This window comes from Sprattus sprattus (assembly GCF_963457725.1).
Source record: "Sprattus sprattus genome assembly, contig: SUPER_1_unloc_2, whole genome shotgun sequence".
NCBI lineage: Eukaryota > Metazoa > Chordata > Actinopteri > Clupeiformes > Clupeidae > Sprattus > Sprattus sprattus.
In genome coordinates, this window is record NW_027667071.1 from 40001 (window position 1) to 52500 (window position 12500).

Genomic DNA, 12500 nt, shown 5'->3' on the forward strand with positions numbered 1-12500 from the left:
GATCTTAAAAAAACCTAACGGACAACGTTATCATCGCTAGCATGTAAACTCTAAAGTGGAGCCCAACCAGCCAAGATAAGAAATCCACTGTAACGTTTTCTGTGCCTTTTGTTTTAACGCTACTTGACGATTACTAGTAGTATCATAGAATATGAATGTAGATTGCCATTTGATGTTCAGAAAGCCTTTGTTTAAAGACGGGGAGGACCGTTGCCAAGTAACGCTAGCTAGTTAAATAGCCAATGTTATCGTTAGCGAAACAGCCTCTTCACGTTTAGTTAATGTTACATGGCAGAAGTCGCAAGGGTTCGTGTTCGTGTCGTTAAGTTAATGTTACCTGTCATAACATTAGTCACAAGCGTTAGTGTTAGTGTCATTTAGTTAATGTTACCTTTCATAACATTAGTCACAGGCGTTAGTGTTAGTGTCATTTAGTTAATGTTACCTTTCATAACATTTGGCATAAGTGGCGCTATAAGTTATCCGATACGTGCAGGACTACGACTTCGCCTTGACCCCGCGCATGGACCTGTCAAGATCAGCTTCCGCGGTGAGATCACCGGGCTCGAGTCACGGCGGCAGTCGCGTGGACCAGACACCACTGCCGGTACCGTTCAAGGCTTTGATCGGCGGGAAAACGTCCGGATCTAGTATCAATGAAGAAGATTCCGATTCGGCTTCTGATGGATACGTGTCGGAGCCATATCAGCTGGGTGAGAGATGACTCCTCTTTATTGTCGTTCCTCTGTCGTTGTCACACACACATTGGTGGGCATACGCGCCCAGATGATCAGTGATGTAACGTTAAATGCGTGTGCCCACGGTTGAAAGAATGAAGTGGGCCTGTGTGTGTGTGTAACAAAATAATAATAATAATGCATTTTATTTGTATCGCACACTTTCACATACAAAGATGTCTCAAGGTGCTTAACAGTGCGTAACAGTGTGTTTGTGTGTGAACGTGGCCCGATGATCAGTGATGTAATGTTAAATGCGTGTGCCCAGGGTTGAAAATATGTATGCCTGTGTGTGTGTGTGTGTGTGTGTGGTGTGTGTGGTGCGCGTGTGTGTATGTAAAAGTGTATGTGTGTGTCTGTGTAACAGTGGTTGGCTTGGATGTTAAGTGTGTTCTAATTCTAAACTCTATGAACTACATCTTAATGCTATGCACTAATTCTAAATTCTATGCACTAAATCTGAATTCTATGCACTAATTCTAAATTATATGCACTAAATCTGACTAATTCTGCACTAATTCTAAATTATATGCACTAAATCTGACTAATTCTGCACTAATTCTAAATTCTCAAAATTAGAATCCGATTGTATTTGCCAAGTAAGTTAGAACAAACAAGGAATTTGACCTGGTGAACTGACTCTCAATGTGCTTACACATATGTATTACACATATACACATAACAACACAATACAAAACAAACACAATACAATACAAAAACAAACAGTGCAATGGTCTATGAAAGTTTGACAAAGTATGTACAGGACCTGTGAATTGTTACAGTAGTGCAAAGAAGAAAGTGGAGAGTGCAAAAAGTGCAGGGATAAATATATATGCTACATGGATAATTATGTATGTTACTTTGAGTTGTTCAATAGTGAGACGGCGAGGGGGAATAAACTGTTTTTGTGTCTGGAGGTTTTTGTGAACAGAGATCTGTAACGCCTACCAGAGGGTAGGCGTTTGAAAAGTTTGTTTCCGGGGTGTGAGGGGTCTGCAGTGATTTTCCCTGCCCGTTTCCTGACTCTGGCGGTGTACAGGTCTTGGATGGTGGGCAGGTTGGCACCGATGATCTTTTCAACAGACCTGACTGTCCGTTGGAGTCTGTTCTTGTCCAGTTTGGTGGCTGAACCAAGCCAGACAGTTCCTGAAGTGCACAGAACAGACGCTATGCATTAAATCTAAATGATATGCACTAATTCTAAATGATATGCACTAATTCTAAATTCTATGCATTAAATCTAAATTATATGCACTAATTCTAAACTCTATGCACTAATTCTAAACTCTATGCACTAATTCTAAATTCTAAGCACTAATTCTAAATTCTTTGCACTAATTCAAAATTCTAGGCACTAATTCCACTGTCTTCTTCTCTGCCTTTCAGGGTCAGAGGCGTCCGTCGTGTTCTCGTGCTCCCTGTGTCCCCTCTCCTACACGGCTCAGATCTACCTCCACAAGCACATCAAGAGGAGCCACACGGATGAGTATGTGCGCCTGCTGAGGTCGGGACAGATCAGATCAGAGACTCTGGCACCTTCTAGAAGCGGTGGGGGCCGCAGCCAACAGACACAGACACACACACACACACACACACCTTCTAGAAGCAGTGACGGCAGCAACCAACAAACACAGACACACACTCACACACACATAAACACAACTTCCCAAAGCGGTGGGGACAGCAACCAACAAACACAGACACACATACAGACATCCTCAAGCGTGCCGTCCAGCGCAGATCCCCCCTCTAAGATCTCAGCTTCGTCTTCAGAGCAGCAGGAGGAGCCCAGCCATCATTGCTGCCTGTGTGCCACCAACTTCCCTGCTGATGACCGCCTCGACCAGCAGCAGCTTCCCTCCCCAGATGACCGCCTGCAACAGCATCTTCAGCTTCCCTCCCCAGATGACCGCCTGCAACAGCATCTTCAGCTTCCCTCCTCAGATGACCGCCTGCAACAGCATCTTCAGCTTCCCTCCCCAGATGACCGCCTGCAACAGCATCTTCAGCTTCCCTCCTCAGATGACCGTGAGGAGCAGCAGCAGCTTCATGGCGCTGGGGAGCAGCTCTTCTTCAGACAACACCAGCGCACTCACACGGGAGAGGGGCTCTCTGACGAGAGGGATCTGAGGGAACACCAGCGCACTCACACCGGAGAGGGGCTCTCTGACGAGAGGGATCTGAGGGAACACCAGCGCACTCACACCGGAGAGTGGCCGTACCACTGCTCCCTATGTGGCAAGAGCTTCACTCCAGAGGCGAGTTTTCGACGCCACCGGCGAACTCACACGGGAGAACGACCGTTCCACTGCACCCAGTGCGGCAAGCGCTTCACCAGAGAAGATCATCTCAAACAGCACCAGCGCACACACACAGGAGAACGTCCGTACCACTGCTCTCAGTGTGGCAAGAGCTTCACAGAAGGTGGCGCTCTCAGACAACACCAGCGCATTCACACGGGAGAGAGGCCGTACCACTGCACCGAGTGTGGCAAGAGCTTCACCACAGATGGCACTCTTAAACGCCACCAGCGCATTCACACAGGAGAGAGGCCGTACCACTGCTCCGAATGTGGCAAAAGCTTCACTCTCCAGGGAGACCTCAAACGACACCAGCGCACCCACACAGGGGAGAGGCCGTACCACTGCACCCAGTGTGGCAAGAGCTTCAGCCAGTCTGGGGATTTAAAGAAACATCTACGCACTCACAAAAAGGAAACGACTCTACACTCATAGCTTGCCAGGCTGGACTTGTGGGGCTGGACCACCTGGGGTCAGTCACAGTTACGCACTCACAAAAAAAGAAACAACTTCATAGACTGCCATAGACTGAGACAACATGGACTGAATTTGTGTGATATTCCAGGATTGGTTTTGTCGAAGGTCTTCTTAATGAACTGTGTTTTACGGCTGGTTATTATTGTGTGATCCATCGTATTATTTTATACTGACATTGTGTGGATCATCAGTGTTTTCACAGAAATTGTGTTGTTATGATCATCAGTGTTTTCACTCCACACCACCAGGGGTCAGACACAGACATTTTGTTGTTATGATCATCAGTGTTTTGAGTGCGTGTGAATTAAGCCATAAAGTGTACTATACAAGCGTGTGCAATATTCATAATATTTACATTAGAGGCTCTGTCTCGTCCAATGAAATATCAGCACGCGTCTGCTGAGCCAATCATGAACATCAAGAAAATGACATCATTCTACCTGAAATGTGTTCTGCCATTGCTTCTCAACAAACACACACACACACACACACACACACACACACACACAACTCTATGTGTTAACCATGCAGCTCTGTGTGTGAGTGTTAGTGTGAGTGTGTGTGTGTGTATTAGAGATGCGCGGATGGGCTATTATTTCATCCGCAACCGCATCACAAAACGCATGATCCGTCCGCTATCCATCCGCACCAATTTTTTTGACCAATTTTCAAAACCGCACCCGCCCGCCATCCGCCTGTTGTTTTTTTAGGTATAGGCGCTAGACAGTTCTTGCCTGTTCTTGAAAGGAGACTGATCCAATGCCGCAAAGATATTTAAAGGATAAAGCCCCTAGTATGAAAGCCTATTGGCTATGTTGTAGCCTATCCCCAGAATATTATCAGTGAAGTGACGTCTGTCTCCGATCGATGCTCAGAGAGAAACTTTAAAATAGCCAAGCACATCGGCTAACCTGACCTTAGGCTACCATAGGCTAGTAGGCCTACACTTTTTTATCATTGTAATAAAACGCAATTTGGTCCACCATTTTAATAGGGTAAAATAGCCTTGTTTTTAGTTTAGAAGGAAACGCCGAGTCTGTTAGCCTAATTCCGAAATTTCACCGCATTGTAGGCTTTATACTGTAACAACCCCAACACTTGCCTGCTTGCCTTGCAAATCAAAGTTTTCCGACTATTTTTCTTACCTTCTTTCTTAGCTGGTGATGTTACTGAGCTAGAAGTTCTGAACATCTCGCGCTGCCAATGCCCAATGTCACTTCTGAGTCTAATCACTCCATCATCTCTTTGAAATTCCTTATTCCACGAGTGGTAGGCTACAATGACTGGCTGTTTTAAAATATAACTAATAGCCTAACGAAACAAAATAACCCAGGCAGTTTCATCTACGACACGGTAAGGCTTCTTCCAATACTGACAGCTGACTCATAGCTTGCAGGTTTGCGGCGTTGCAAAGAGACGCGTCATGATAGGCATCGTCACTTAATTTGAACTTTTTTGCTTCCTTTGTTTGCTTTGTATGCATACACGGAACTAGGCCAATTTACTGCCTGATGAAAATTTGATTATTTAAAAATGTGCTTGGATGTAGGTAACGACATTTAACAATGTGTAGATATTTTGAATTTCGTTGGGTAAACCGCCACCCGCCCGAATTTAATTAAAATATTAATTTTTGTCACGTCACCCGCCCGATCCGCGGTTTAACCGCGGAGTCCGCGGGTGCAACCGCCAACCGCGCATCTCTAGTGTGTATGTGTGTATGTGTGAGTGTGTGTGTGAGTGTGAGTGTGAGTGTGAGTGTGAGTGTTAGTGTGTGTATGTGTGTGTGTGTGTGTGTGTGTGTGTGTGTGTGTGTGTGTGTATGTGTGTGTGTGCGTGTGGCCCAGACCATATCTCTTGTCCCTGCAGCCATGACAGGGACTCCCCAGTCTACCTACAGTGGGAACTAAATAAATGTTGCCCCTGTTTCTGGTGGCACTTCTTTGCTGTTGCACTGAGCTAGACCACATGTGTCAAACTCACCAGGCCCGACAAGCCATTTAATCCGGCCCGCCAGCTCCTCAGAATGTTGCAAAAAAGTTCCATTGATTTGAATGAGCAACGGTAACATTTGATTTGGTTTGCCTAATTTTTCCTCAGGATTAATATTGAGCTTGTCTGCCACGGCCGCTGGTATGTCGAACGCACCACAAATACTGCAAGTCCCACAATGCACTGTCCCCGCGTTGGTAGCATACCCAATTTAGGGAGCGCTTGCCCCACTGTCCGGCCCTCGACTTACACCCATTTTCTTTATTTTCTGTGTATTTGAGTTTGACACCCCTGAGCTAGACGAAGACATCCCCCCCCCCCCCCCCCCAAGAAGTGGGTAATCCATTTGATCAAAAGTTCAATGAAACCAAGTAGTACATGGAAATAAATAAATAAATGGTTTATAGCCAAATCTGTGTCCTAGCCTTCTCTGTTAAAGTTTTTTCAATTTGATGTGTGCGTGTGTGTATTTAAATATAGCGGTCTGTATGTGTGTGCACAGGATTGTATACAAGTTAGCATGTGTTTGTGTATACTGTGTCTGTGTGTGTACTGTATGTGTGTTGGAGTGTTTGTGTGTGTGTGTGTGTGTGTGTTTGCAACATATTAAGTATACTGTAGCAGTCTGTATGTACGCAGGTTTGTAAACAAGTTTGTATGTGTGTGTGTGTGTGTGTGTTTTAAAAGAGTGGTCTGTCTCAGGTGAATATGTTATATTTATACTTGTAAATAAAACATTGCCTAAATCAAATGTGTGTGTGTGTGTGTGTGTGTGTGTGTGTGTGTGTGTGTGTGTGTGTTTTATGGACAAGCGGCACCTTACTTTACCACACAAACTTAATGCAACCGTTTACAGTTGGAGCTCATGGAATGACGTCACTGGCAGTAATACAGCTAATCCAGTGTGTTCTACTGCCATCTAGTGGCCATTCATGGTTAAACGTTGAGGGATAGGCCTACTGCTTGGGGGAGGATATCAGAATCACATTTAGTTTTATGGCCAAGTAAGTTTACGCCTACCAGGAATTTGTTTTGGCATATTGGTGCAGACAATAAATAAAAATCAAATAGAATAAGTACTACAGAACATAAGAAAAACTTAAAATAACAAAAAAGTAAAACTTAGAAAATACTACAATATTTTAAAAGATAATCAAATAAAATATTTAAGCAATAAGGTTCGAGAGGCAGTACGGTATCGTCAATAATGTACTTGTTCGAGGGTGTTGTTAGGCCCGTTGTTAGGCCCGACGCGCAGCTCTAGTCACCAAACATTGTCTACCGCATTTCAGTAGCCAAAAGAAAATAGTCCCCCTTTGTGTGGCTGTTGCTATGCAGACAAATAGCATTGGGAACTTCACGTCTGTTAGCCTTAAAGTTGTTCATGATTAGCTAGGAGTCTAATAGGGTCCCGGGCCTTGTTAATGAGGCCAACTGCAGCCGGGAAGAAGCTGGTCTTGTGGCGTGAGGTTTTGGTCCTGATGGACCGCAGACTCCTGCCGGAGGGAAGTACCTCCAAGAGTTTGTGACCAGGGTGGGAGGGGTCGGACACAATCTTCCCTGCACACCTCAGGGTCCTAGAGGCAAACAGGTCCTGTAGAGATGCCAGATTGCACCCAATCACCTTCTCAGCATATCGAATGATTGATTTTTTCACTGGCAGTGGCAGCAGCGTACCAGATGGTGATGGAGGAGGTGAGGATGGACTCCATGATGCAGGTGTGGAAGTGCACCATCATTGTGTTTGGCGGGTCGAACTTCTTCAGTTGCCGCATATTCATGTATTTGGTTATAATAAATAATAATAATTCATTTTATTTTTAATGCACTTTTCATTCCAAAGAATCTCAGAGTGCCTACATATTAGAAATTAACTATAATAATGCAATAAAATTAAAAACCAATTTAAATATTAGCACAAGCATAACAGAAAATATTTAACACAAGGCCAGAAATGCCTTCCTGTAACGGAGTTATAAATGCAAATAGATTAAATGTAAATAGAGTTTGAGTTTTGCCATAAATAAGCGTGTTTTATTACTGTTGGTGTTTTGGAGCCACCTTTGGAGATGTGACGTACTGCAGGTCTGCAAGTTATTATATTCATATGTCGTTGTCATAATCAGACAGAAGAAATATGCCTGTCAGTGGTAGGTCCATAACGAAAAATGACCATCACAATTTGTACATTTTTAGATAGCTAGATGCAATAAATGTCGAGAAGTTCGACATGTAATTTGTATTTTCTATAATAAGTATGTAATGTGATGGTTTGTAATGTAAGTTTGTTAATGGGCAGAAAGTTTGATTATATAATATTTCTTGAACACGAGGTTCATTGTTCACACGGAGATTAGCAAGCTAGAACACTGGGAACCTTCCACTACTCACGTTCCGAAGCTAGCTAAATATAGAATAGTATACTAATAGCTAGGGATGGGAACCGAAACCCGGTTCTTGTTTAGAACCGGTTCCTAATGAGCCGAATCTTTGGAATCGTTAGCCAAATTCAAAACCGGGTCTGTAAACGGACCTCTGTGCCGTTTGCGCATGCGCGAACTCTTCCATTAAAAAATCAGACCGCAGCAGAAATGGCAACTAGACAGAAGCGATCTAAAGTGTGGCTTTATTTCACTCGAACAAATGCAAACATGGTCACTTGTAACGTCTGTAAAACATGTATTTCGTCAAAGGGAGGAGGTACATCTACTATGAATAAGCACTTGAGCACACAACATGGTATTAAATTACAAGATTGTCATGTTTTTGACTAACTAACAACGGCGCTTCATCCCTAACTTACCAAGGTAAACTCCTCAAAATGTGTTATCATAACGGTGTTACTCGTGTGTTATCAGCAAACGTTTGCGTTGTCGTGTTAACCATAACTAAACTTAGCATTTAATTGCTTAACAGAATGGGCGATGTTGGACATTGTCATATAACGTAGGCTAGCTTAGCTGTAGAATCTTCTATTTTCAGCCGTTGGCTTGAGGCAGAGGCAGTGCTTGCCTCCCCTCTGTTGGTTCTAGAAAGTTTGCTGATAACACACGAGTAACACCGTTATGATAAAACATTTTGAGGACTTTACCTTGGCTTGGTAAGTCAGGGATGAAACGCAAAAGACTCCGTTAATAATGGCGTTGCCTAGCAACGCGTGCAGCTCCCTAGATATGGATACGTTTCTCTTTCAATTCAGTGGCAGCAATAGTTAAGTTTAAAATATACTGAGTGCCTAGTTTGCGAATCATCTTTGTTCAAATACGTATGTGAGGCATTGTGTGCATGATACAAGTAAGTATGTTTCAGTACGTTATTGTGTTTGTAGTGGGTTCTACATTGCTATTAGAAGCGTTAAGCATAATAGTTCGCAATTAGCCATACAACCAAGCAACCTACAAGAAAATATACAGTCCTTCAGTTTACTCAATAACAAGGGCTTCATGTCAGATCAGACAATTCAACGATTTTGTTAGTGCCATTTTATTGCCAGATTTAGTTTATCTCAAGAGTGCAATGAGGGAGGGGTTTAGATTGGACTAACTTAAACTAAACCTGGATGCATTGTAATGTTCCAACAATTATGAGACATTTCCTGAGGTATTTCTGCTCTGGAAAAGAAAGATCAGTAGGTAGCAGAGGAAGGGTTGTATAGGGGTTGTTTGCTATTTCACTCGTTCACTAATACACTCATCTATACAGTATGAGTGAAATAGCAATCAACAGTGCTCTGCAATGTCAATGTATAGCTTTAGAGTTGACACTCTCACCACATATGCATTTAATTATTGTTGTTTTATATTTAGTGGCAAGAATGTCTGTTTTTTAATAAAAGTTTTTGGTTATTTATGTAAACATTCTGTTTATGGTGTGTGCAGCATTCTAGAAATTTATATAAAAGAACATTAATGTAAAAAACCCGTTTGTGCTCTTTTTTCACCCCTTACCCAATAAGAATCGATAAGAGAATCGATAAGGAATCGAATCGATAAGCAGGAATCGATAAGGAACCGGAATCGTTAAAATCGTAAAGGTTCTCATCCCTACTAATAGCCATACTGAACCTGACGTGTTTTCTATTTTGTTTCACTTGTGCAGATACTCGTATGTCATCCGTTGTTTGTTTATCATCAGGTATGACGCTCCAATGCCAACATGTGTGTGTTATGCGTGCATTGTTGTTTTAATTGTTTGTTTGTGCACTGGTTTGCTTTTGTGTGATAATGTGTATATAGCGAGACAGAAGAAATATGCCTGTCAGCGATACTCGTATGTCATCCGTTGTTTGTTTATCATCAGAATAAAGTTGAAAAGCTGCAAATCCGTCTCCGTCCCTGACTGCAATAGAGCCGTTACATTCCTGAATAAAAAAGTTTTAAGTCCAGCTTTAAAGGAGTCCAGCGTCTGCTTTGCCCTTAGGTGGTCAGGGAGGCTGTTCCATAAATGTGGCGCTGCCGAGCAAAAGGCCCAGTCGCCCATGGTGCGGAGCAAGCTGTTTGAAGACCTGAGGGTGCAGGTGGAGGTTTGGGGAGTAATTCATTCATTAATTCATTCATGCAGGTAGGGAGGTGCATGTCCATGGTTGAATGTACAGGGATAAGCCTACTGCTTTAGTGGAGGATATTTATGCATGTCCATGGTTGAATGTACAGGGATAGGCCTACTGCTTTAGTGGAGGATATTTATTCATGTCCATGGTTGAATGTACAGGGATAGGCTACTGCTTTAGTGGAGGATATTTATTCATGTCCATGGCTGAATGTACAGGGATAGGCTACTGCTTTAGTGGAGGATATTTATTCATGTATTTGGTTGAATGTTCAGGGATAGGCTACTGCTTTAGTGGAGGATATTTATTCATGTCCATGGTTGAATGTACAGGGATAGGCTACTGCTTTAGTGGAGGATATTTATTCATGTATTTGGTTGAATGTACAGGGATAGGCCTACTGCTTTGGTTGAATGTGCAGGGATAGGCCTAGTGCTTTGGCGGAGGATATTTATTCATGTATTTGTCTGAATGTACAGGGATAGGCTACTGCTTTAGTGGAGGATATTTATTCATGTATTTGGTTGAATGTTCAGGGATAGGCTACTGCTTTAGTGGAGGATATTTATGCATGTCCATGGTTGAATGTACAGGGATAGGCTACTGCTTTAGTGGAGGATATTTATTCATGTCCATGGTTGAATGTACAGGGATAGGCTACTGCTTTAGTGGAGGATATTTATTCATGTATTTGGTTGAATGTACAGGGATAGGCTATTGCTTTGGTTGAATGTACAGGGATAGGCCTACTGCTTTAGTGGAGGATATTTATTCATGTATTTGGTTGAATGTACAGGGATAGGCTACTGCTTTGGTTGAATGTACAGGGATAGGCCTACTGCTTTGGTGGAGGCAGTAGAAATAAGCTGTCTCTTTGTCCTCCCAGACAATAGCTTGTATTCCTGGTGAACAGCCATGGTCTCCTGAATCAGTATGAATATGGGTGATTTAATGGCATGTTTGGTGCATGTATCACTCTTGGTTTTATACCACTTGGACAGGGACATGTGGACACATGAAAGAATCAAAGGGCACAGAAATCGTTTAAAAAACATTTTTTGTTATTTTGCTCTCTTTTCTGTTCTGACGTCAACATCAGGCCACATGCTGCACCTGCAGCCAACTGAGGCTAATACTTGAGCAACCACTGGCAAGAGATGCGAGCTTGAACATCATTAGCAAACAGTCCAGTAGGCCTATCTGATGAAATTCAACAGCACAGATCCAATACATTACTTTAGTCATATTTACTAGCACGTGTAAAAGAGGTATACGACCAGTTGTACTCATAGGCCACACCTACTTGAATGTATTAAACTGGCAAATAATAATACATATACTACTACTAATAAGAATAACAATAATAATGACATCGACAAGAAACTAACGTACTTCATTCAAAACTGTATTTACGTACTTGGTTTAACAAATCCATCCAGAAAATGAGCTTCATTTTTACATCTTAACCTAATTCTTACAATCGCTGACGGGTATTACAAGTTCAGTTTACTGACGTATATCTATGGACCTTTTTAACTGTGCCATGCACCTCCATAATGGGAAAGAATGGGTTGATCCTGTTTTTGACCACTCCTCCTGTCAGACATTTTACATCAGTCTAGACCAAAGTGAAACTAAAAAGTTACTTTAGACGCTCCATTTTGTTTTCATCTGGATGACTCCCTATCAGCGACAGAAGAACGGAACGACGACGGTAAGTTGACGAAAGATCTCTTAAAGCGTCAACAAGGAGCCGTTTAAATCGGTATGACAGCAATGCAATTCTTAAATATACAAAACTGCCCAGACTAACTTCGCGTCTAAATGGTGGTGCTACAATTCAAATGGGGTAGGCGTACACGGCCTTCAGAAAATATTTAGCCTAGCCTACATCGAGAACGTTTACTTACATTTGAGGTTTCCTGGACCCGTCTCAAATTAACATTAGCATGGCTTCCTCCTGGTATTCCATATGAAAAGATATGTAAGAGGAATCGCAATTATCGTGCACAACACTTGGATGATAACCCTGTGGTGAAGTTTCAGAATCAGAATTCAGCTTTCAAACTAATACGGCATAATGCACCCATCTCGCACCGTACAAGGCACAACGTACTGTACATAATAGCCATTACTAATTCGTAATTCTTGTACGCTGTTTGACTGTCAACTTAGGCTATAGCCTTTATGTTAGTGAGTCTTGCCTACGGTGACGGGCGTAGCGCCTGTCGGAACGTGGTTGGAACTCAAGACAAACGATTAAATAAACATCGAAATGTTTCAATTTGGTCATGAGAAGTAAGGCCAGGTGAGGAGCCTAAAGAGCCTGATAGGTTTGGGCAAAAGAGTAGGTTTTGGTGTGGACAAAGAATAGTTTGGGGAAAACTCCTTGCCATTAGTTTTGGTCTCCGGGAGGGGAAATCCCAATCCCGCCCACCCTGGCAT

At 42.7% G+C, this 12500-nt stretch overlaps 1 protein-coding gene across 1 annotated transcript in view; it reads left to right on the forward strand.

Annotated features, from left to right (window-relative positions):
• The window catches only part of LOC308380110 (uncharacterized protein), a gene marked incomplete at its 3' end in the record, with an annotated part of 3821 nt that extends 349 nt beyond the window's left edge, over positions 1 to 3472 (forward strand). The window contains exons 2-3 of the mRNA XM_080860885.1: positions 497 to 713; positions 2124 to 3472. Coding sequence (XP_080717011.1) covers positions 497 to 713; positions 2124 to 3472 — 1566 coding nt within the window. The remainder of the gene's footprint in view (positions 1 to 496; positions 714 to 2123) is intronic.
• Between the last annotated feature and the right edge of the window lie 9028 nt (positions 3473 to 12500).